Here is a 26,114-nt window from a genome sequence, read left to right as displayed (position 1 = left end):
TTTTGATTTGCATTCCCTTTATGACCAGGGTTGATGAGCATTTCCTCATGTGTTTCTTTGACATTCTTAACTCTTCTGAGGAATCTCTCCTTAGCTCCCTTGCCCATTTAGTGATTGGCTTATTAAGTTTGGGAAGGGCTAATTTCTTGGGCTCCTTGTGTATATGTTGTATATTAGGCCTTTATCTGATTTATTGCTGGTAAAGATCTTCTCCCAGTTTGTTAGGTGTATTTTTAGTTTAGTAACTATGTCCTTAGCTGGGAAGAAACTTTTTATTTTGATGTAGTCCCACTTGTCAAGTCTCTCTGCTATTTGTTGTGTTCCTGGAATTCTTTTTAAGAAGTTTCTAACTATACCTATTCAATTCTTGTGTCTCTCCTACTCTTTCTTGCAGTAATTTCAAAATTTGAAGTCTTTTTTTATTAATAAGTTTTTTATTGTGAAAATACCGTACTGAGGGGTTACAATTACATGAGCAAGGTAATGAGTATATTTCTTTTCAAGCTTTGTTGCCTCCTTCTTTGTTTCCCCTTACCATCTCCCTTACCTCTTACCCCTTACTTTTTCAATATAGCATCTTGTACATTTGATTGTTGCAGTGGGTCCATCTGTGTCCCTATTTAAACAATTTGCTTTTCCCTTCCCCTCCCCAAATTATACCAACATCAAATACAGTGAAAACAGGGGTCACATCATGGGGGAAGGACATACAAAGCAACAAAAAAAATCACCTTATAAAATATGTTAGAAACAATAGCAAGTAAAGCAAAACCACTTGAGTCCTTATCTTGGGGTGGTTCATCTTGCCTAACATCAACTTATCTGACCTTTTCTGGTTGTCTCAGACATATACTAGTTATTGCAAATAAGGGAAACCATAGCATCTATGTTTCTTTGGGCCTGGTTTACCTCACTTAATATAATTTTTTCCATGTCTTTCCATTTCCTAACAAATGGGGCAATGTCATTCTTTCTGATGGAGGCATAGAATTCCATTGTGTATATATACCTATATACCACATTTTCTTGATCCATTCATCTACTGAGGCGTATCTGGGTTATTTCCATATCTTAGCTATGGTAAATAATGCTACAGTAAATATAGTTGTGCTGGTAGCTTTCATATGGTCTTGTTTGTGATCATTTGGGTAAATGTCCAAAAGTGGGATTGCTGGGTCATAAGGGAACTCTATGTGGAATCGTTTGAGGAACCTCCATACTACTTTCCAAAATGGTTGATCAAGTTTACACTCCCACCAACAATGCAGTAAGGTTCCCTTCTGTCCACATCCCCTCCAGCAGCTGAAGTAAGCCAGGCCCAAAGAAACATAGGTCCCATGTTTTCCCTTATTTGCAATAACTAATATGTGTCTAGGACATGCAGAAAAGGTCAAAAGCTATATACATATGACCATATTAAGATTTTAAGCAAAATAAACCCTAAGATAGTGACATAAGTGGTTTTTTTCTTGCTTGCTATTGTTTTTAATGTATTTATAATGTATTATGTGATTTTTTTTATTTCTTTGGTATGTTCTTCCCCCATGGTATAACCCCTGTTTTCACTGTATTTGATTCAGGTGCCCTGCATCTTGTATATACATTTTTCTAATTTGGGGCAGGGAAGGGAAATAACAAAATGCTGAAATAAGGATACAGGTTGACACACTGTAACAATGAGATGTACAAGACACTATGTTGAAAATGAACTTTACAACTTTGCAGGGGTGGAGTTGGGGGGGTATGAAGGGAAGGGATGGAAGGGGAAAAACAAAGGAGGAAGTAACAATGCTCAATAGAAAATGTATTTATTACTTTTCTCATGTAACTGTAACCCCTCTGTGCAGTATCTTTACAATAAAAACATTTAATTTTTTTAAAATGTTGATGTCTTTGATCTACTTTGAATTAATAGTAATGTATGTTAACAAACAAGCATTCATTTTTATTTTTCTTCACATGGATGCTTACTTTTGCCAACACCGACTATTGAAGAGACTATTTTTTTTTACTACTGTATGTCTTTGGTTCCCTTACCAAATATGTGGTAACTGCAAATATATGGTTTTACTTCTGTGTCTTCTAATATGTTCCATTGATCTTTAGGTCTATTTTTGTACCAATACCAAGCTGTTTTTGTTTCAGCTCTGTAGTAGAGCTTGAGGTTTGGTATTGTGATAATACCCATATTATTTATTTTTTCCTAGAATTGCTTTGACTATTTTAGGTCTTTTCTTGTTTATTATGAATTTTTGGATTGTAAAGAAAAGTCATTTGGATTTTGATGGAGATTGCATTGAATTTGTGTATCATTTTTGGCAGTATGACCCTTGAATGATACTGATTCTATCTATCTATGAACATGTAAAGGCCTTCCATTTCCTTTTGATTTCTCCCAATGTTTATGGTATTCACTGTAAAGATCTTGTACATCTTTGGTCATGTTTATTCCTGGGTATTTTTTTTTGAGGCTGTTGCAAATGGAGTTATTTCCCCTGATTTCCCTTTCTGCTTGCATGTTGTTAGCATACATTTAATTTTGTATCCTGCTACTTTGCCGAAGTGGTTGATCAGTTCTAGGAGTCTGGGAGTCTTTGGGTCTTTTAGGTATAAAATCATGTCATCTGAAAATAAGGATAGTTTTACTTCTTCTTTCCCTATGTGAACCCCTTAATGTCCTTTTCTTGCTTTATTGCTCTGGCTAGAAATGCTTAGGATATTATTAATCCATTTTAATTTGCAAGACTATGTTTTCTTGAGAGGTAACCTACATCTAATTCTCTTTTCAGGGATAGTGCCAAGTCTAGGAAGCAGTACATGTCTGTTGATAGTGCATCCTTGTACATGAATATGTACATGAATATGCAGTCACTCCTCAGGATGTACTTGAACTTCTCTAATACTAGTACTCATATTAAAGAGATAGCCAGTTGTTCCTCTCTTTTGGAAGCCCCAAGTTTCTATTTGTGAAGTATTTATAAGCATGTCCTAAATTCTCTTTTATATATGTTTAAATTTTTACTTAGTAATTTTGGGAGTTCCTGAGGGAAATATTGGTGTATAATTTACAAATCAATTTCTTTTAATGCTGCTATATAGAAGAAACCCAACATAGATTTGTTGAGATTATAATAATATCACTATTTGGGGGAGAAAATTATGTCCCGAATTTGACACTTGCTTTCCGATGTTATTTATTTGTTTGCCTTTAGAACATCTGAATTGATCTTGATCAATACACTAGCAAGAAATCTTTTCAGGATAAGGCAGAGAGGACTCAGAAATACCTATGGAAACAAGCTAACCCATAGCCACTTTACACAATATTTTGCTTCTACATGTAGGTAGGGAGAGAAGAGCTAAGGCTTTGATTCTCTGAGAATTGAGGCAAACTCTCAGTGGTATACACAAAGACCAAAGGGTAGCATTGGATATATGCTCATAGAATCAAAGCCTTTTCTCCTTCTAAGCTTGGATCTACTTTTCATAAAACAATTATGTAAAATATTTATTTCTTCAAGTGATTTCATAGTGACACTTGAAAGTATGACCAGTGTTATCTCATTTAGTCCTACTTAAATGAATTTTTAACAATGCTACTCTGATCTACATGATTAACTTTTTCTGGCCTTAAGTACAAGTACCAATGTACAAGTTCGTCATGGGTTCAAAAATCAGTGTCCATAATCCTTACAAAAATTTAAGAAAGATGCCTAACTCCATGGTTTTAATTCCCCCCTCATCAAATTCAAATGCTATTCCTTACTCCTTTGGTTGTTCTGAATATCAAATGAGATCATGTCTGTCCTACATATTATTTAACAAGTGTTATTTATATTTTATTGCTGTAGTGATATCATCTTGATACTTAATGACATAATTTTTAACCTAGATATAAGAATCATGAACACCCTTCAAATCTCTCAAAAGCTATGGGTGTTTTATTAAGGACATAATAAAAATTTGGACATTTGTCTGTTAATCTCTTAAACTGGCATAGTAATGTGAAAGATCTACATAACATTAGTGGGTTAAGAATGAACAGGAGAGAAGGGCTATACACAGAATAACTTGAAAATAAGCAGAGGTTCCATGAGGGAACAATCATGATGATGTTAAACTTTGCCAACTTAAATAGCCTTAAACTTAGTTATTCATTTAGACATGAGAGAATATAGTCATTTTAATTCTTTTCAAAATTTGTGTAGTGATTATATGCAAGTATATCCACATACATAAAGCATTCTGTTTCAAAATTAAAGTGTCCTCAAAGTATGTGTCATGGAACTGTTATTATATTACTATACTATATTATATTATCATATATAACTATACTATACTATACTATATTATATTATCTATATAATAACTATATTATATAATAACTATATTATATAATAACTATATTATATAATAACTATATATTATATAGTTATTATTTATATAATAACTATATAATAACTATACTATACTATATTATATTATCATGCATAACTTAATGTCAAGCAAGGTTTACTCTCTTAGAAACTTCTCTTTGAAACAGTTTGCTGTATTTTATAGTGCAGTAGATTTTGCTTGGACTTATTTTTTTTCCTAAAATATAAGATGACTTAGTGACACTGTTTTTGCTTTCCTTAAAGGAATAAAGTACCAATAATCATAAATAGAAAATATTTCTTTATAAAAATTACTCAATGGCCAATCAGTTAAAAATATAAGCTAAGGAATACTTTTAGATTTGGACTTTAAAAAACTCTAAATTTTAAATATGGGAAGCTATTTCATGTACTATTTCTACTCAACCTTTGTAAATTAAGGACTTTCTTTTTATGGAAAACCTACATGTCATCACAAATATAGAATACTGCCGCATAGACAAACTCAATACACAGAGAGTTCTGTTCCATTTTGTACCCTTTGATTAAAGCTATAGAGTTATGAGGCAAACTCATGGGTTACAATTAGCAGTAAACAGATGTTTGGATTCAGCAAACTGGAAGTTGTGCCCTTCATATGGAAGGAATTTGAATGGAATAATTAAAGTACTCTTGAAAGACACTGTTCTTCCTCTAAAGCAAGAGTAGAATCATCTAGATATATTTATCATAATTCTACCACTGAAGGGGTCCTAAAAAGTATATGAATAAATTTTCAAACTATTAAAAAGAGAACATGATAACATAGTTTAACTAACATCCTACAATAACTTTATAAATGCTCATTAATATAAATGTGATTAATTTGGAGTTTGGTCAATGGGATTCATTATATCTGTATCTATATATTTTTCTATGTAGATAATCATCATTAATACCATAATATGGTAAATTATTCACTGTTAACTAATAGGTGCCCTAAGATGCTGGAAGCTGTACTGAAAAATTAAGATAGGAGCTTGAGGTTGGTAAGAGAAAGCTCCAACTAGCCTGTGGATAGAGTAAAAAGGAGCTACTCCAAAGGAGCTAGAATGTAAATTGATAGTACAAATAACATTGGGTTACACTGAGATTCTGTTTCAAGAAAAAATACCAGAGTAAATAGTATTTGTTGAAGGAGTATGAATAATAGTCCTTTACAAAGATGTAGCTGGGCCTTATGTGCACAAAATAAGCCTTAAGACATAGAATAGGTTCATACTTTAGAAGACTTTGAATGTTTATATTTTATGTGGAAGCTATAGGAATGTCTTTTGTGTATAAATATGATACAATTTACATGGGAAGGTAGAAATGGGGAAATTAGCACACAGAATGAAGATAGACTAAGAACTTGATGGCAATGGATCTAAGTAAAAAGCTAAAGATGAAAAGTACTTTACTAGACAAAAAATAATTACAAGATCAAACAACAAGCTTAGTGGAAAAGATTCAGAGACAGTTCTCAAGTTTTATGAACTTAATAAAAATTCTGTGCAATAATATTCAGGAATAAAATATCAGGCAACAGTTTTGAAATTGTAACATTAGTTAGTTGGAATTCAAACTTGTTGGGTCAAACACTTGAAAGGCCACAAACTTTCTAGAATGTTGCTGGGAATATGTAACTCCACACTTATATTAAGACCAGAAACAGATTTGAGAACTGCTTACTTGTAGGAGGTGATGAGGTCACAATATTTTGAGGGGAGGAAATGGTGGTAGCACAAGAGCATCATGTAGAATGCCCACATTAGTGGCTGACAAAAGCAATGAGAATTGAAGAAAATGTAAATGAGTCAGTATGATAATATAGGTCATTGAAACAAAAACTGGGAGAGTTTCAAGTAGATGGAGTAAACAGTTAAAATTGTAAACTATCATAGAGAATAATATAAGAAGGAATGTAAGACCATTATATTAGAAGGCTAATGCATCGGGAAAAACTGCAGATATAGAGAAAGAGAAGTAAAAAAATGAGATTTACAATTGAGTAGATCTTTTGTGATTGGATTTTTCTTTCCCCCACTTATTTTAATAAACCATCACACAATTTGCTGTCTCATATTCTCCTTGCATAAATGGCTAATTTACTAAAAATGTAACTACATGACTTTAAATATGGTCTTTGTATTATCCCTAAGGTAGACTAAAATTTCTCGCAAATGGGGCCATTTAGCAAAGCTTTACTCTGTTATGAAAACAAGTGTATTTCTACTTCAAATTGCCTGTAGTTGAGTTGTTTGCATTTTCTGTTTTTTTGTTTGCCATGGACAATGAATGTCTCCACAAAAGCATTAGATCTAAAACAGACCTGAGAAGTGTGCAAAAACACACATTTTCTCAATTTTTGTGTAAATATTCTGGGCTTAAGTAGTGAGATGTTTTTGGGTGTCAGTGAAGTCTGATAACATATCAGATCAAAGTTCAGATACTCTGTCTACATAGAGAGATGAACTACCACTAAAAACACTGAACAATGTTACTTTTTCAGAAAATATGTGCCTAAACATAGGATACATATTTAATTTGGTTTTTGATAACTGAATAATTTTAAATGAAATTTGGAACATGATTGCAAAAAATATGTGTAGTCATAAAAATTTCCACTGTGGTGTTTGCTAATTTATGGATGTGTTTATTCACTGACATGATAAATTAGTAAAACTGTATGCTGAGCTTATGATTGATATCTAAAAATAAATTTTAATTGATGTCTTTAGAACATTTCTCTGAACAAAATGGACACACATTTATACTACATCTACAAATATTTTATTAATTTCCTGTAGCACCAATAATTTTGAAACCAGTGACAGGTCACAGAAATATCACATTATGGTAAAGGAAATGCTGTGTTTCATGGAAATTATCAAAAGAACTCATCCCATAAAGAGGAGAAGAGAAGCATTCAGTACTTAGGAAATAAGTTATAAAAATAAATTCTTTAGAAGTAAAGTGGCCATTAGTTAAATCATTTTGAGGTTTTAGATCAGATTTGTCTGGCTGTAGATTTTTTTTTTCCACCAGGCCAGAACAGTAGTCTCTCAAGGACAGTGGGAATTCTTGTAGAAGAAGAAAATATTTTTGATATTTACCACAAGAATTTACTACAAGTCTTGAATGATGGTAGTGGGTTAAAAAAGTGTGTAGCCGGGCACCAGTGGCTCATACCTGTAATCCTAGCTACTCAGGAGGCTAAGATCTGAAGATCAAAGTTCAAAGCCAGCCTGGGCAGAAAAGTCCATGAGACTCTCATCTCCAGTTAACCATCAGAATACCGGAAGTGTGCTATGGCTCAAGTGGTAGAGCTCTCTTTCGCCGTGAGCTGAAGAGTTGAGGAACAACGCTGAAGCCCAGAGTTCAAGCCCCATGACTGACATAAAAAAAAGTGAAGTATAGTGGAATTATTCCTTCTTCCTTCTTCAGAATATCATTTCCTCTTCTGAATACCAGTATGGTGAAAATGGTTTCTTTACATAAACTAAATTCCGTATGAATTTACTTTATTACTAAGAAAAGTTATAGTTATTATTGTTAACACTATTTTGTCATTGAAAACAATATTTTACCTTTTTATTATTTGCTTCTATCATTTATTTGCTTCCAATATAAGATATGATAATTACTTAGATTATTATTCTGCTCTAATTGTAACTATTGAACTTGCATGAGTGTTCACACTGCTTTGTTGGTATTTCCGAGAAAGAAACTTTGTTCTCACAATTACTTTCTCCATTTTCTTGAGTTCATGGGGATTTATTGTAAGGATGGGGAAATATTCAAATAATTCCAGCAGTGTGGATGTCAAACTTTTTAAGGAGTCAGTATTACCTCTCAAAAGCTTGAATTCATGACCTAGCATTTGTTAGAAAGATGTGCTACTCTTTGACTTAAACCTCCAGACCTTTTTCTGCTTTAGTTATTTTTTTTTTTTTGGGTCCAGTCGTGGGGCCTGAACTCTGGGCCTGGGTGCTGTCCCTCAGCTCTTCAGCTCAAGGCTAGCGCTCTACCACTTGAGCCACAGCGCCACTTCCGGCTTTTTTTTTTTTTTGCTTATGTGGTGCTGGGGAATCGAACCCAGGGCCTCAGGCATGCAAGGCAAGCACTCTACCACTGAGCCACCTTCCCAGCCTTCTGCTTTAGTTATTATTCAGGCAGGGTCTCCTAGGTTAGCTTAGTCCGCTTCTTCCCTTCTCCACAGCTTAGCATGCTCCCTTCCTAGGCAACACGAGGCCCATTTAGTAAAGGCAGTAAATAAGCAGCCCCCTTTACCTTGGGATAGCACTTCTCTGGGGCAGCTGCCACCATATAAGGCAATAAGAGCCCCTTAGAGTGACCTTCAGGTCTGGGCAGCTGCAGGACCCTTATCTACTATTTGGACAGCAGCCATAAATCCTAGTCTGCCATGATGAAGCCCCTGGCCCACATGTCCACACCAGGGTCTCCACCTTCTAGCCTCTTCTAGCCCCTCCTAAACCTCCTACGTTATATAGGTCACCCCAGACAATAGCCAGTGCCTTTTCTCATTCTTCCCTTGTGAGAAGGAGTCTTTCTGGCCCCCTTTCTTGACAATAAGCCCTTCTTTGTTCTTTGTACCTGGATGTCTGTGTGATTCTCTGGCAGTCTATTAATCTTAATTTTGCTAACACTAACCTTACACCATTACCTCTTTTGATCTTCTCCATGACTGAGATCACAGGTGTGCCTCACACCTTCAGTATATTGACTAAATTAGGCTTCTCACCAGCTTTTATGCCTAGATTTGTCTTTCTTATTTATGTCTCATGAGTATCAGAAATTGCAAGCAAAGGCCTAACTCAAGCCTTTTAAGAACTGTAACATTCCTTAGGATACCAAACAGATAGCTGTGTAAATCAGAAGACTTGGAGCACCCATCTAATTTTTCGGTCTTGGATCCCTTTGCCTATATAACGGTTTCTACATGCCATGTTCAGCAGACATTACTATATGAAATCTGGTAGATCAACTATGTGGGCAAAGAAAGAAAATGAAGTTCATGGTGCAAATAGGAAGGCATGATATAATGAAGATGCTGTCTACATTACAGAGGAAGACAAATACAAGATACAAGTTTAAACTTTAAGCAACTTAAAATCTGTAATAATAAGGAAAAAAGAAAAATAGCAACCAAATCAAAAGTAAAAATAGGAAACAAACAGAAATGTTGCTTCTTTATTTGTTGTACAAAACTAAAGATTGAGGAAAGAGAGAAATGAGTAGGCAGGGACTACAGAGAAATTTGGGGACAGCGACATTACTCATGCATGTGTTATGAGTACATGTACTCATGTACATGTCACTAAAATTTACCTCATATCCATAGAGTGAATCACACCAAGGGCGAAGCCTACCTGCAATTACATATAGACTTGCACCATCCCTAAGGTAGAGAGTATGTGGGGGTCTACATTTGGGAGGGGATATTAGGAGTTTGAGCTTAGGCATGCTGCTTTAGGCCAGTGTGAGATATTCAAGAGAATAGATTCAATAGCTTGTATAGTACCAGGATCTGAAGGCTTAAAAACAAAAGTGGACTAGAGATCAAGTTTTTAGAGTCATCAGGTACAAATTAATCATTAATGATAGGGATGAATACGTAATATTTTTGCCCAAAGAACACATGAAGAATAATGAGAAAAGGTCTGTGTGTGACACCAGGTTCCCCTTTCAAGGGGAGGCAGAGAAAGAAGCTCACAGGAGAGACAGAGAAGAATATCCAGAAGTGAAAAATCCTCAGGGAACACATGATTTCATTTTAGAGTTCAGTGATGTCATTTCTTTGTGAAGTAGCTAGTACAGTATCGCATCTGCTCTACCTCTCTCTCTTCTGTCCTTAGTGTATTAGATGACACAATTTGAATTTCCATTAAGAGACTAAAAAAGAAAGCTTTCATTTACTTTGCCAGTGCATGATAAATGACTGACATATTCGTGTACTGTTCTGTAAATGTATAGATAAGTCTTAACAGAAGTAGGGGTAAAATCTCCACAGGGAAACAGATTTATATAATCGTCGGGCTAGAGTCTAAGCAGAAAAAGAACGTGTTACAATTTTTGTCAAGTATGACTTTTTTGTCCTAGGAGTCAGTCATAACTAAAGATAATGATAGGGGGTTGGGAAGGTGGCTCAGTGGTAGAGCACTTGCCTTGCATTCATGAGGCCCTGGGTTCGATTCCTCAGCACCACATAAGCAAAAAGAAAAAAAAGCCAAAAGTGGCGCTGTGGCTCAAATGGTAGAGTGCTAGCCTTGAGCTGAAGAGCTGAGGGACAGCGCCCAGGCCCAAAGTTCAGGCCCCACTACCGGACCCCCCCCCCTCCCAAAAAAAAGATAGTTACAACTTTAAGTTCATGCTAATGTATACTTTACCCAAATGTTGCTCAACTATTTTTATTCTTACATGTGGTTGAGAAATTGATACACAGAATATTCCAAAATACCTCAAAAGAGTTTTACCAGAAGCAGTTTTTAAAGGTTCATCTTGTATTTGTCCCTTGTTTCTCTCTATATTTTGTTTAATTATACTAGGGAAATTCTTTTACTTTTCTATTATATAAATGTAGGCATGGCTATTCTTGAATTTTACTATAATATATTATATAAATAGTGCATTGGTGTAGAAATATACTGGTTTCACTTAGATATAAATTATCAGTCATTGGAAAAATTTGTATTTAAATTTATGTATATTAAATTTATATTTAAAACATTCTCTATTCTTATTCTTATATATTTAACCATAAACCAGTATTATCTTTATGAGAGGAGAACTGGATGATTATCTTCCACATGTTAAAATGTGATTTTTTTATTTCTTGTAGGTTTTATTGGGATTTAATAATGCTTATAATGATGGTTGGAAATCTCGTCATCATACCAGTTGGGATCACATTCTTTACAGAGCAAACAACCACACCATGGATTATTTTTAATGTGGCATCAGATACCGTTTTCCTATTGGACCTCATTATGAATTTTAGGACTGGAACTGTCAATGAAGACAGTTCTGAAATCATCCTGGACCCTAAAGTGATCAAGATGAATTATTTAAAAAGCTGGTTTGTGGTGGACTTCATCTCATCAATTCCAGTGGATTATATCTTTCTTATTGTAGAAAAAGGAATGGATTCGGAAGTTTACAAGACAGCCAGAGCCCTTCGCATTGTGAGATTTACAAAAATTCTCAGTCTGTTGCGTTTATTACGACTTTCAAGATTAATTAGATACATACATCAGTGGGAGGAGGTAAGTTACACTTTTTCTTTTATAAAGCCACAGTATCAGGAGATTTTCATTATGTTTGTTTGGATATGACTGTTGGATATGCTTCTATTGTAATAAGTTATATGAAATTTGAGGAGAGAAAAAGGTTTTTCAGCACTCTTTCTGATGCATAAGTAATTTTATTTGTTTCTCTGAAGGATAATAAAATAAAGGTTTTTTAAAAATCAACTTTAAAATAGTGGATATGAAATAATGCTATGATGCTAGTTTAGTGTATTTAAAACAAATTGAATTTAATTAACAAATAATTATCCCATTCAATGCAATCCTTGTACTTTGGGAATTTTTTTTATTGGTACAACTATATGAAGTACCATATTTAACAAAGATGTAGGGTGTGCTTGATAGTCTAGTGTATAATTAGCTTCAAAAAGATAGCGTGAATTACTTAAACATAATTAAAAAATAAAAAATAGTGTGATATTTGTTTCCTATAATATTTGAAACTTCATTGAATTTCTATTTGAAGAACAAAAAGTTGTTTGCATATGTCTAAGACATATAGACATATAAACACTTTGATTTTAGCATACTAATTTTGCTCATGGTTATGCCTTACTCACAGTAATTTATTATAATTCACCCCAACTAGTTCATTTCATAAAATTGGAAAGCAGAATACACAGGAGGGAAGTTGCTACACAGAAAACAAATAGTACACGGACTAAATGGAGTGAATCTGGCCAGACAGGCCCTAATGTTGCTGATGAGGGCATCTGCTGCTCAAAGGCAGTGGGTAGAACTGGCAAAAATGCCAACTGGAGATTCCCAAGGACTAAGTGAAATGCACTGTCATCAATAGCAAATGAGTTTATGTCCCTCATCCACAATCTGCAAGCCAACCTTTCTGACTTTGTTTTCTTTTTGTATTTGCCTTTTTATATGAAATACAACCTGAATTTTATTGTTGTCATAAAAATGGGAGTAAAAGAGGCCCATAAAGTTCAAAAACTAGCCCTAGTGAAAGCAGTACACTGACTGCGCTTTGTTACATTTCACTTTACAAAAATGCTTGTTAGCATTTTCAGTATGAATTATGCTTTTAAACAAGTCAAAATGGAAGTTTTGTTTGGTTTCTGTATGGCTGTATCAGTGTTTTTGTGTGCTTGTCAATGACAATTTGGTTCACAGGCTTTCAGGAAATGACATGCAATAACAAAACACTGCATAATACACTGGCAAAAAGGCATAAAATGGATCACTCTTAAAATATGGGTATGGAATATATTTAAAATCAAATGAAGTACATTTGAGAAATTGGACCCATTTATATTTTTTCTCTCTTTAGAACACACTATCTAAAATGGTACATATGTTCAATTTTCAGAAGTGATTTGCCCTAATTTGAGATCAATTTAAAACCAAAACGGTTGCAGATAATAAAGTCTGATATTTATTGAGAATTTATTATATGTCAAACATTATGACTGATGATTCTTTACATGGATTAGTTCACTGAATCTCCCTAACAACTTCATGAGTTAGATGCAGTTGTTATCATCATTTACTGCTAAGGCTGTTTAAGCATAGTATGGTCCTTGTCCAGATTCAGAAATAATGAGAGGCAGGGCTGGGCTTCTAAAAGGCTAACTCCAGAGTTAATAATCTTCACCTGCAAAAAAAAGCCCTCACTCTTATTAACATCTTGATGTCCCATCACTTTTTATATTAAAAAGTATTAAAATATAGACAACTTTTTGTGACTGTAGCTGTGGTTCATACAACTTAACAGAAGCGATCAGATCCATCTTGAAACAAAACTTCAAAAATATTTTAATGAATAGCCTATGAGAGAAAGGTCACTGATAAAATGACTCGGTCAATTAAAAATACAGTGGGCAGTGTGACTATTTTTAATGCCTTTCTGTTTCAACCTAGTTACCCTAGAGAATGGCAGCAGGATGAACAGATGGCATCCTATCAGATGAAGCATGTGGTCAGAGAAGAGGACACTCTTTAACACCAATGTCCTCTGTTCCTGGCAGTGGTCATAGGCACTTAGATTTGTGCAACATGTCGAGCTTGTAAAAATGCCATGATGTAATCCAGGAGCATCAGCTGTCTGGCATCATTGTTGTAAAATGCAATCTAATATGCACTTACAGACATTTGGTAACTAAACACATTCAGGACAGAACTGTGAGCTGGCAAGATCTTTCTTATAAATAAATGACCTTGGTATAAATGATCCATAAATTCATTTAGGTGAGGAATGTTTCCTGATCATATGATATGCCCATCTAATATCAGCTTCTGTCATGGATATTTAATGCCTGATAGTGATACTGCTAAAGAAGAAAAAGATTCGTAATACAGAATTTAATACAGATTCATTATTCCACCTACATGATTCAAACCATAATCACAAAGAAACTTGAATGGTTCCCAACCTGGCACATCTCTACCTGCTTTTTAAAATGCCACCAGGTTGTGTTTGCAAGTAGAAATACAACAAATTAATCAGAAGAAGTAGCTCTATGAGCTTTTGGAATAAGACTGCAGAGGAAGATATAAGTTCACCCACATGTCTTTGAGTTCTGAGTGTTTTAGTACCAAGCTGGCTAATGCTAAATTCAGCAAATTTGAGGAAGTAATGTGTGAAGTCTGGAAGCTGCCACTGTTCCAAATGAATCATTCCTGAGGAAAGCGGCCGCCTTCCATAAGAAACTGCTTCCATTGTCGATGGTACATTTTTTTTTCTGGCCTGAATTAGTTCAACTGAAAAACAACAAGAATCTCTGAAGCCAAATAAACTAAAGAAAGGTTATGAATGAAAATACAAGAAGTTTAACACTTAACAGATACAGAATTACTGACATTAAATGTAAGGGCTCCAATAGAACGTAACATGGAATAGCTCAATCCTGGGCTTAGGAAATACCATGGTTTTGAGATGTCAGGAGAGAAGTTGTTTGCAGGAGCCAATTATAAGATCAATAGCTTTAGGATGTAAAAATAGAGCTCACTGACACTGGACTGCAACTTTATGTACATATTACAAGTGAAAGTGAAAAGTTTGATGTAATTTAGATAAATCAGGACAGCAAATTCCTTTTCCTGAAAATTGAGGTAAGTCTTTTTCACTCATGTTTTGGTTTTAGAAAAAAAGTTGTTTTAATTTAGCGTTGCTGTTATTTTTGCTGTATTTCAAAAAAGACATGATTCTGGCCAGATTCTTCCTAAAAGAGACATATGGAGAGAAAAAAAATCCCTAGAAATCAAATGGAATATTATTAACAATTTGTGACCGTCACAGGCCACTGAAGAGATAAAGTCTAGATTAAGCGTTGAGTACTTAGGAATTTTTCTGTTTGCAAAACTGAAGAGTTCCTGGAAGCTCAAGTGCTCAAGTGCTAACCTCAGTCATTTTGTCAGAGAGATGACCCTTGACATTTTCAGCGATTTAGAAAAGGTTAATTGAAAAGAAAAATGACACCTTGTGCCCAGTATTTTGGTGCATGCCTTTAATCCCTGCTACTTGAGAATTTAAGGCTAGAGGATTGTAATTTCCAGGTCAGCTTGGGCAATATAAATAAAAATTAAGTAAAATAAAACAAAACTAAATAAAATGAGAAATGCCACATTATAACTATTGATAAGAATCGATGTCATATATAAAATTTAAAATTTTCATGTGTAATGTAAAAGCATGATGAAGCACATAATCTTATAATAATTATTGCTTCCTAAAGCATAAATATATTTTATTTTTTATTTCTTTTTAACCTCCCTTCTGTAGATTTTATGCATATAACATTTAATTAAGTACATTTTGAGATTGGAAAGAGGAGTTGTGATTTTGTACTTATAAGTTAAAAGCAATTTCAAATAAAAACATATTGTGAGCATGGCAATATTTTTCTGGCAATTAATATTAGGATTTTATGTTGGTTGAATGATTGGCATAATCCACAAATTATATTTAGCAACCGAGCATTAAAAAGGAAATTCAGTCCGTAGGGAACTGCCTTTGCTTAATTTTTACCATTAAAATTGGTTTTGAAATCAACCATATGAATTGTCTATTTATAATTACGCAATGTATATTCTAATTATTTTCATCTTTTACAAAACCCATAAACTTCAGAGACTTGCCATAAGCAATTAGCAGTGTCCTAAGCCTGCCCTGGACTTAAATTTATAAAAGCTCCCTATAGAATTGATAAAAGCTCCCCATCAAGTCTGCATTTCTTTGTAGTGCATCTGAGGCACTCCAACCGACCGCTTTCAGACTCAACACTGTTACTTCATATTTGCACCAACAAGTCTTACTGTTTGTTTGTTTGTTTTCTAGTTTTATCATGCCTCTTGAAAAGCCTTTCTCTCCCCCCTCCCCTTTTTTCTTTGGTATTTTGTCTTAGGTATCTACAGATTCAAACTCATTTCTAGAAAATATTGTTGCATAGACTGTAATAATACTTTTTAGCAATAAAATATTGTATTGGCTTTGCATACATTTGTTGAGACTGCTTAACTATATACATTTCCTTTCTTTTTGCTGTACATGCACATATATATCAAGAGTTACTGTCAATTTTTCCCCAGTATTTCCTAGTATAGGAGTAGAATAAAATGGAAACTCATAGTCTGCCCATCTAGTAGATACATGGCAGTCTTCTATGTGCTAAATTCACTAAATTACTTACAAGGAAGTAATCAGTGTTTCCTCCCATGCATTTATTATGTGGTACCTACTAATGGAGGTGCTACATAATGTAAAAAAAAGAAGATGATAGTTTTGTAGGCAAAGCAGATAAGTGAACAAATATATAGTATAGTAAGAAGTTTAATGAAGGAAGTAGTGAATGAAGTTTGTTTTGCACAAGTAGAGGCCTTCAGAGATATTTGTGTTTAGTCTTGAGGCTGAAATCGGTACTATCACAATGAACAAATGAGCCAGGCAGAGGATTGCATTGTAATAGGATATGAGGTAAAAGCAGCCTAGAAGAGCAAATAATTGGGCATCCCTGAAGTGAGTTTGGAAACATAGAATGGATTTTGTGCTAGGATGTACTTAATAGTGTGTCAATGAATCATTTTAGGAAAGGGATTTCAATTTTAAGGTTCTATCCAGTGAGATGGAGACTGCTTAGAACTTAGAACTAATATTACCAATGAGGAAGGAGCTTTAATTTATCACTTGCCAGACTGTTTTGGATATGGTTCTTTCAGGCAGGATAGCTGAAAAAATGTTTAGAGTTTCCAAGCATGCTTATCTTTGAACTATGTATGCAAGTAAATACAGTAGGCTAACTGTTTCTAAGACACCTATTTTGTAGTGTTTTACAAGTAAATATCAAATGTGCTAGAAATTTGGATTTTTTTTTTGCCCTGGGTGTGCACTGGATTCTATATTACAAATTTGGTTTTGTTTTGTTTTGTTTTTGTTTTTTGGGTCCAGTTGTGGGGCCTGAACTCTGGACCTGGGCTCTGTCCCTCAGCTCTTCAGCTCAAGGCTAGCGCTCTACCACTTGAGCCACAGCACCACTTCCAGCTTTTTTTCTTTTTGCTTATGTGGTGCTGAGGAATCAAACGCAGGGCCTCAGGCATGCAAGGCAAGCGCTCTACCACTGAGCCCCCTCCCCAGCCCCTATATTACAAATTTGTATAAATGGATATAGCTGATAACTTTACCTTTATTTTCCATGTACTCCAGAGAGAATATTGTAGAATGAATTTTTTTTATGCCTGCTAATAGTAACACAGGCTTTGCTCTACCATTTGAGCCATAGTGCCACTTCTGGCTCTTTCTGAATAGTTTATTTGAGATAATCCCAGATTTTCCTGCCCAGGCTAACTTTGAACCAATGTCTTCAGATCTCAACATCTTGAGTGAATAGGATTACAGGCAGAGCCACCAGTGCCAAGCAGTAGCACAATTTTGAAGTTCAAATGAAGCAAGATATGTGGACATTCTTTGAAATATTTTAAACTGGTGTATATCTATAATATTTGTTAAAAATATTGTTATGACAATGTCGTACTCAGGTTAGTGTATCTCGCATTATCTAGTGTGACCCAACATTTTCTGCACATATTGTTTCTGTTAAAGACTACTACCTGTCCTCCATTGGTTATATTACTTCAGGGTTCTATAGTCTAAAATAGTACAACGTGTCATTTTAAAAAAATGAATAATTTTTACTCCTTGGGAATCATATTAAGTCACCTTCTGGTTTATTTTTTTAATTAAATGATAATAGGTATTCACATGCGTATAATTGTTTTTCTGCATGCTTTGTTATGAGGTTAGAGAAAGAGCTTTAAATTACTTCTGTAAAGAATCATTTTCATGGGGCTGGGAAGGTGGCTTAGTGGTGGAGTGCTTGCCTTGCATGCCTGAGGCCCTGGGTTAGATTCCTCAGCACCACATAAGCAGAAAAAGCCAGAAGTGGCACTGTGGCTCAAGTGGTAGAGTGCTAGCTTTGAGCTGAAGAGCTGAGGTACAATGCCCTGGGCCAGAGTGCAGGGCCCACAACCAATCCCCCCCGAAAAAAAAAAAAACCAAAAAATCATTTTTATTCTTAGAGAATTCTTTTCAGTATTACATACAATTTTTGAGTTTGTATTTTTCACAGACATCCTAAAGTGATTTGATGAGTCTTTTTTTTTTTTGGACAGAAAATGTTAAGATTTTTGCAAGGATGTTAACAAGGTACATGTGGGTGTACACATATGTGTGTTAGAGACCTTATTTAATACTTTTTAAATCAAAGCCTTACAGCAAGTTTGTATAATAACATTGCTTTTGAAATGGAAATCCCAGTTTCATGTTAGACGTAAAAATAGGATATGGGGTAAAGTTAGCCTAGAAGAGCAAATAATTTTGTATCTCTTAACTGAGTTTGGAGGCATAAACTAGAATTTGTGCTAATAATGAACTTAATAGTGTGTCAACAATTCACTTGAGGTAGGGGATTTAAATTTTAAGGTTCTATCCAGTCAGATGGATATTGAAATTAGATGAATATGGAAATTTGAAATGCTCTGGCCTCTTATTTTTGAGATTGCAATATTTAGTACCCTTAGTCCAAACCATGTTTATATTTTGTATATTTTTCAAGGTCTCCTTGACTAGATATAGATAATAATCAAATTTATATCAAGATTTGCTAAGGATGCACTCTGTTCCATGAGTGAATTCCACCTATATAAATATATTTTGTGCCTTCATACTCATGATACTCATGTTTTTTTCTTCAAGTCTCTCTTTCCATCTTGTTTCCTGTTAGTCAACTGAATTGAAAAATTGAAGAAAATATTGTAGACCTAGATTCATCCTTCAATCAGCCACAGCTGAAAATATCCAAGTTCCACTAATCCTTCTTAAATATGGTTTGGATCTTTTCTCTATTCTTTAATTAGCACCAACCCCATACAAGCCAACTTTAGATGCCTCTCAGCTGGTTTGTAAAGTAAGACTCTTAACAACATTCTAAAATTCATGCTAGAGACTCAAAAGTGACATTTATAAGTTTAATACTATCTATCTGCTGAAGATATTTCTGTAATACTTTGTTACCATAATAGTAAGCATATATAAGACCATTTGAAATCTGATTATGGAGAAACTCCTTCAGCCTGGGAAAATATGCTCTTTATTCTTCAACTATGAGGAATCTCTTTAGATCCACAAATAAGCCTTTTAAATATCTTTTATTATTATCTTCATGTAGTTGTATAAAGCATTTGCCATTTAACACAGCAGTTTATGAATACAATATATCTTGATCATTGTCACCCCTTTCAAATTCTCACCCACACCTCCTGACCCAGCCCCTTACCTTACTTTTCTTAAATTTGTAGTATATTCATTGATTTTTTTTATTGTCAAGGTGATATACACAGGGGTTACAGTGACATAAGTACATTTCTTGTCAAACTTGTTATCCATTCCCTCTTTCTCCAACTTTGCCTTCCCTAATCCCCCCCGAAGTTGTACAGATCATTTCCAGCATATTGTCTTGTGAATATTGATGTTGTATTGCTTCCCCCTTTATCCTTTGTCTCACCATTCATTCTGTTGTTCCTCTTCCCTTCCCTAATTATACAATACCTATACAATACCTGGGTACTAAAATCAAATACAGCAACAACAGGGGATATAGCATAGAGGGGAGAACATGCAAAAGAAGCAAAAAAAATCACATAGTATATTAAAAAAAAACAACAACAAGGTAAAACCTCTGTATCCATGCCTTGGAGTTCATTTCTCTAGGTATTCATTGAATTTTTTTAATTTTTTTATTTTGAAAATACTGTACAGAGGGGTTACAATTACATGGGCAAGATAATGAGTACATTTCTTATCAAGCATTGCAGCCTCCTCCTTTGTTTCCCCTTCCCATCCCTTCCCATTCATTGAATTTTTTTACTGCACTCTCTCTCACTTCTCTTCATTTGTCTATCCTTTTCCTCTTGGCCCCACCCCACCTTTTTCAAGTACCTGCTTCCTAGTGTTTATTTTGTTGAGTTTCTACTTTTCCTGTCTAGGGAATTACACTATTTGAGTTCTCCCTTGAATCTATCACATTTCAGTTAATACGTTCGTAACCACTTGCATACCAGGTATTTATTTTTCTTTGAACATTGTTCTGTTCACCAACCCCAAATAGTTAATCCCATTTTTGACATCACTTCCTTAAAATGAAATTAACTAATCTCTCTAAGGAAGTTCTGTCTTTAATCTGGCATAATTTTGCTTTGTACCATTCATCAGTTGGTAATTTCTCTTAAATTATGCTTTCTTTAGTATATGTCAAACTCAGAAAGAGACTATAATCCCTTTTACTACATCTTCAGCTTTTAGCATACTATTCAAAAAATAATGGAACATAAAAATACTTAACTACTTGTCATGGTTATGGAAGTGTCTTTTTATTATGTATGCTTCATCTCAAAAAAGGGAGCTTAACTGCTGACCTTTCATTGTACGTTGAGTCCATTCAAAAATCGAAGGCATTATAAATGTTACTCTACATTATTTCTGCCCCAGATATAGAAAGTGGACAATTAAAGCAGCTCATGATTCAGGCCAGTTTAGGAGAAAATGCATCTACTCTTACATTTGTCTCCAATGTTTACAGGTAAATGTCTTAGTTTATCTATTGTTTATGTAGACATAGCATACTCTATGATGACTGCTATTTTATCTGTGTGATTATAAATACTGGGAGTGCTTTTTCTTCATTAATGTTGGAAACACATTTTGTAATGTACTTCTTGTTCGTATTTTAAATTTCTCTTAACAGTTAGAGTATATTATGATAAACATATGGTATTTGTAATTGTCCACATAATTAGAGCAACTTTGGTTGTCTGTCTGAAACAAAATAGAATTTTATGACACATGACTTACATGAAAATATTGTACAGTTACACCCACGAATATTTGGTTTTAAAAATGGTGAGGTGAAATTAAATTTAACATACAAAAAATGTTATCTTCACTTTAACGTTTCTTTTAAAAAGTACTTTTATCTAATCCTAAAAGCAAAATGAATTTCATTGAAAGCTTCTAAAAAATTAGTCTTTTAGGGCTGGGAAGGTGGCTCAGTGGTAGAGTGCTTGCCTTGCATGCCTGAGGCCCTGGGTTCGAATCCTCAGCACCACATAAAAAGAAAAAAGCCAGAAGTGGCACTGTGGCTCAAGTGGTAGAGCGCTAGCCTTGAGCTGAAGAGCTGAGGGACAGCGCCCAAGTCCAGAGTTCAGGCCCCACGACCGGAACTCCCCCCCAAAAATTAGTGTTTTATTCTTTTTGATGTGTCAAAGTAAGTTTTGTTAATTTAAAATACTTTAATTATGTCTGCATTATTTCAGTTAAAATAGTTGCTTTCCTAATTAATTAAGTATAATTCTTGAAATATATAAAAGTTTAACACAGAAAATCAGTTTTAAGAGTTATTATAACTATATAATGGAAGTTGGAGGATAAATAAAATTAGAGCCCTTCACTTGGACTGAATGGTGGCTGAGAAAGACCTACTTTGATTCTTTTTTCTTGCTGATGTATGCACTTTAAATTTTGCATTGGAGGAGTCATGTCTTCATGCAAAAAGGAAATACGTTTGGTTAGTTACATAATTCTCATGGCTATTTTGAGTTTAGTCTGCCATTTGGGACTTTTTTTTATTATATTATATTCTAACAAAATCTTCTTGTTACATCTTAAAATGAAAGACATTGAAGAGTCAGGAATCATGGAAAAATTTGTACAAGTTTCTTCAAGATACTCTTCAGATCAAAACACAAATAATTATTTCTATTTGAATTATGTAGTTGTCTTAATAATAAATGAGAATTTATCTGAAGCTGCTTTGCAAATGCTGAAGTTAAAAAAATTAAAGCATTTTAGTCTAGGATGTAGTTAGTTTGTCCAATCAATTCACCACTTATTTGATAGTGTCTATGAAAAAGTGAAATATCTACCTTCTTTAATACTTTGGAACATACCTGAAAGAAAAGAGTAGAATTAAAATTGTGGTTGGAAATTTAGAATTCAGGACCGATAACTTTCCTAATGGTATATACCAATAATGTCTGGGGTTTCAGCTTAGTGGAGTGAAAGCATTTTCATATGGGCAATAGTTCTCCATACTGTCAAATATTCTTGTGAATGAAACTGGAGAGAAAGGGAAATGTTTAGTGAAACCTTTTCTAATTGACTGACCATGAATTATTGGTATTTGAATGAACAGTTTTCAATAATAATACACAATAAAATGTTCTGTCAGCAATTTAGAACAATGTAGCTTACAGAATATTCAGTTCAATAGACAATTACTTTTCTACCTTCAACCCTGCATACATTATTATAGAAGTATAATGAATGTGTAATAAAAAATTTTCATTGGAGGCTAATAAAATGTATTTGGAATAAGTTATTAACCAAGTTTTAGATTAGTGGTATTTTAGGCTTACGTGATTTTCTTAAATTTCAGGGCATGTTTAGATTTAAAGTCATGTATGTATTGAAAAACTGTTGATGAAGTTCTATGTCTAACTTTCTGCTTTCAGACATTTTTGAGGGGATTGTGACAATAATAACTAAACTTTCACTGTAGAGTCCTGAGTCATTCATGTTTCATAGTTTCTCAGCTTCAAGAGCATCTTATAAAACCTGAAATACACATTGAGCCATTACTAGTTTTGGCAGGTTATAGTTGACAGGCAGCTGAGGGCTGTTCTTTATACAGGCAGGAATGTGAGTGTCATAGCCTAAGTGAAAGAATATGCATCTGTATGACAAGGACCTTCCATCTGGAGATGGGAAGTTTGGAGGGGCTGACAGAGGAGTCAGGAGACACTAGCAACAGATAAAAATATATTTCAGTTTTGATGAAGTCCTTCCCTATTTTCAAGTCACCTGCATTTGCCTAAATATCAAAGACAGTTTAGAATTTCAGCATTGTTAGTATTCTGGGAAGCTTTGTCAGCCAAATCATCTTTTCTCCTTCTCCTTTAGTTGAATTATTACTTTCAATGTGCCAAAACTCTCCAAGGAGTTGAAAGTAAAAGATGAATCGACAGCCTCTGTTGCATGCTACAACATGATACAACATAGTTTTATATAATGACTTAAATACTGCATATGCAATTTTCTACTAGCTATACCAAATAAAAATAAGACTATAAACAGTTACTTTGTGTTTATGTTGTACTATTACCATTAGTAGTATTTAGTAAATCATATGGCTGGAATGCTGGCACATGCTCTTCTTATTTAGTAAGACTTCATTTCAACAAATAATGGAGCATAGTCATATATACTTGCATCAATATTTATGTAGAAGGCATAAGTTGGAGGTTCTATGCCTACACTGGGCACATAGCATGAGACACGATCTGAAAAAAAATAGCCTAAAGCCAAAAAGGGGGATCATTTGATACAGTGCATACTTAGCATGCTCAGGGCACGGACGCCCACATGCTGACCAAGTAACTTAAGATGTCACAAAAGATGGGGAGTTGACAGCTCAACCCAACCATCACACTCAATTCATGATGTGTTAGCTATTCTGGAGTTGGGGAGAAGTGTGTTGTGGCTAGAAGATTCCCACCCTCAAATGAGTTAGTAGAAATGAAAGTGCTGTTACAAACCATGTTCTACTAAAATGAGAGATTTGCTAAGTTTATTTGGAAAAATAAACTTTACTTAAAATAATATTAAAAGTTTTTTTAAAATTGGAAAATGACTTCCTCAGAGTATGAAATGAAACAGTACTTGGTGATAAAACACACAAGTTTATGAACTATCCATATATACTACTAGCTTCTTAAGGAAGAAGAAACAATTTATTTTAACCTTGATGTAGTCAGAGTGATAATTTAACAAAAAGGAACCAATCCTTTTCTCAGTCTCCCTCTTCTCCTGTCTCTTCCACCTCATCCCCTCCCCCCTCCTTCTCCCCTTCTCTCTTTTCTCTTCTTCCCCTTGCTCTCTGTCTTTAACCTTTGTCCCTCCCTCTCTCCTCCCTGACCTTCTCCGTTTCTGCTTGTCTATTGATGTTGGTGTCTGTGTCTCCCTTCCTTTCTCCCTTCCTCCCGTCTTCTTTTCTTCCATTCCTCCTCTCTACTTATCTCTCCTTCCCTTATCCCTTCTTAGAGTACAGACTTACCTTCCTAAAACATCTAATTGGAAAATATGGTATCATTAATAAATGAATGATTACAAAGCTTAACAGATACAAAAAAGTTATTCCATGATCTGAGGTACCAACAGCGAACGAGTTAATTATATAATTGTAAGAAATGCTAGTTCTATTCAGAAAGCTAAACTTGTCTTCACATTTTTCATGAGTGTCACGCCCTTCAGTTATCTTGTATCACCCAGTTTCTTATTTCTAACATTTTTGGCTGTCCCAGTTAATGCTGAAATTATGCCCAGAAGAATCTGCGTGGTAATAGATACCACCAGTAAAACAAATGCATTCTTTCCACTAAACTACTATGTAGTATCTCTTCCATGGTAGGATTCTTTATTGATGTTTTGCTTCTGTCAAGAGAAGCAGCAGATAGTGAAATTATCCAGAACCTCAGGTTAGATAGCAATACCTGTTTTTCTAAGAAGTGAGAGATCAAAGGAGCTCAGATCTAATTATCACCTTTATGAAATCAATTTCTGTCTCTGTGTTTTGAGAAAGGAACTTTCTCCCATGACTGAGTCCTTTTTTTAAAAATTATCTTTACTTTTAAGGAAGTAAAATTTTCTTCCAGCCTTTTCTTCTGTCACATTTCTCATCAGAAAGTATAACAGCAAAGTTTCAGTGAAGTATCCTTTTTATGTTTTCTTCGAACTACAAGAAAACAAATATAATAACCTTATTAATATATATGTACATGAAGACACAGACACAGACACAAGGAAGACAACTCAAAGCTAACCAGGTTCAAAGATACCATGTAATTCATTGATCCTAAGAGTAAAGAAATTAATGTTTTCATTCCTTGGTTGGAAGACAGTTGACTTTATTCATTCATTAATTATTTTATCATTTTAGTTTTTTTAATTTCAAAACAGAAAAAACACCATAACATTTTTGTGAAAAATAAAAGCAATTAAGATGATTAAATTCAAGATAGAGCACTTCCAAATTGGCAAACTATCTTACTCAACATCCAGAAAAAAATATCAGATTAATTATTTTCCTCTACATCTCATTTAAGGTCTCCAGTTAATTTTTTAAAAAATTTGTTCATGTTTTTATTGGGGATAGAAAATGACAGATTTTTTTCAAGGTAAATATAAAATTCATGTGTGATATAGTTTCATATGTTCTATGAATATCTTTTACCAAATTATTCTATGGATATTTTCCTAAAGGAAAATAGTCCAAACTTTAGCCATGCAAAGGATGTCAATGTTACAGACATGCAGTCGTAAAATAAAATATCATAAGACTTGAGAGAGGGTTTAATTGGAATGTTTCCTTTTTGCTTGAATGGTATTTAAAATTCATTATACACATCCTCTAGAATCAGATCAGGAAATTGTTCATTGTTTCCTGGAGATTTTTATTTGCAATGTCAAAGATGTTTAAACAGGTTTTAGTGGCTTCTCATGGCAGAGATCTATATTGTTCTCTTTACATAGTCAAAATGGACAAACCACCAGGCCTGCTGCTTGGTACCTCACACCTGGATGTAGGATGAGCAAGCCGCTTCCATTGCCAATTATTTTAACAGGAAGATCTTTAGTACTGCAAGTCTTGATGTAAGTTAACTGATCTGATTCTTAAGTGAGGAATGTCACCTGTTTGCCAAAATTTGTCACACAATCATATTCATCCTCAACAAAGTCACAAAGGAGAAATAAAAAATGTATGTACACAGGAGAAAAATTAGAGCTAGTTGCTTAGTATCCCTACCTCAGGAATTGGACAAGCTGGAAAAA

At 34.2% G+C, this 26,114-nt stretch overlaps 1 protein-coding gene across 1 annotated transcript in view; it reads left to right on the top strand.

Annotated features, from left to right (window-relative positions):
* Window positions 1-26,114, top strand: part of Hcn1 (hyperpolarization activated cyclic nucleotide gated potassium channel 1) — a 286,942-nt gene that overhangs the window by 37,522 nt on the left and 223,306 nt on the right. The window contains exon 2 of the mRNA XM_070041145.1: window positions 11,260-11,683. Within this exon, the coding sequence (XP_069897246.1) occupies window positions 11,260-11,683 (424 nt within the window). The remainder of the gene's footprint in view (window positions 1-11,259; window positions 11,684-26,114) is intronic.

The sequence above is a fragment of the Dipodomys merriami genome, unplaced genomic scaffold, assembly GCF_024711535.1.
Source record: "Dipodomys merriami isolate MVZ:Mamm:240054 unplaced genomic scaffold, mDipMer1.0.p SCAF_30, whole genome shotgun sequence".
Taxonomy (NCBI): Eukaryota; Metazoa; Chordata; class Mammalia; order Rodentia; family Heteromyidae; genus Dipodomys; species Dipodomys merriami.
The sequence above is the reverse complement of the archived record's forward strand: the minus strand, read 5'-3'. Positions and strand labels throughout refer to the sequence as shown.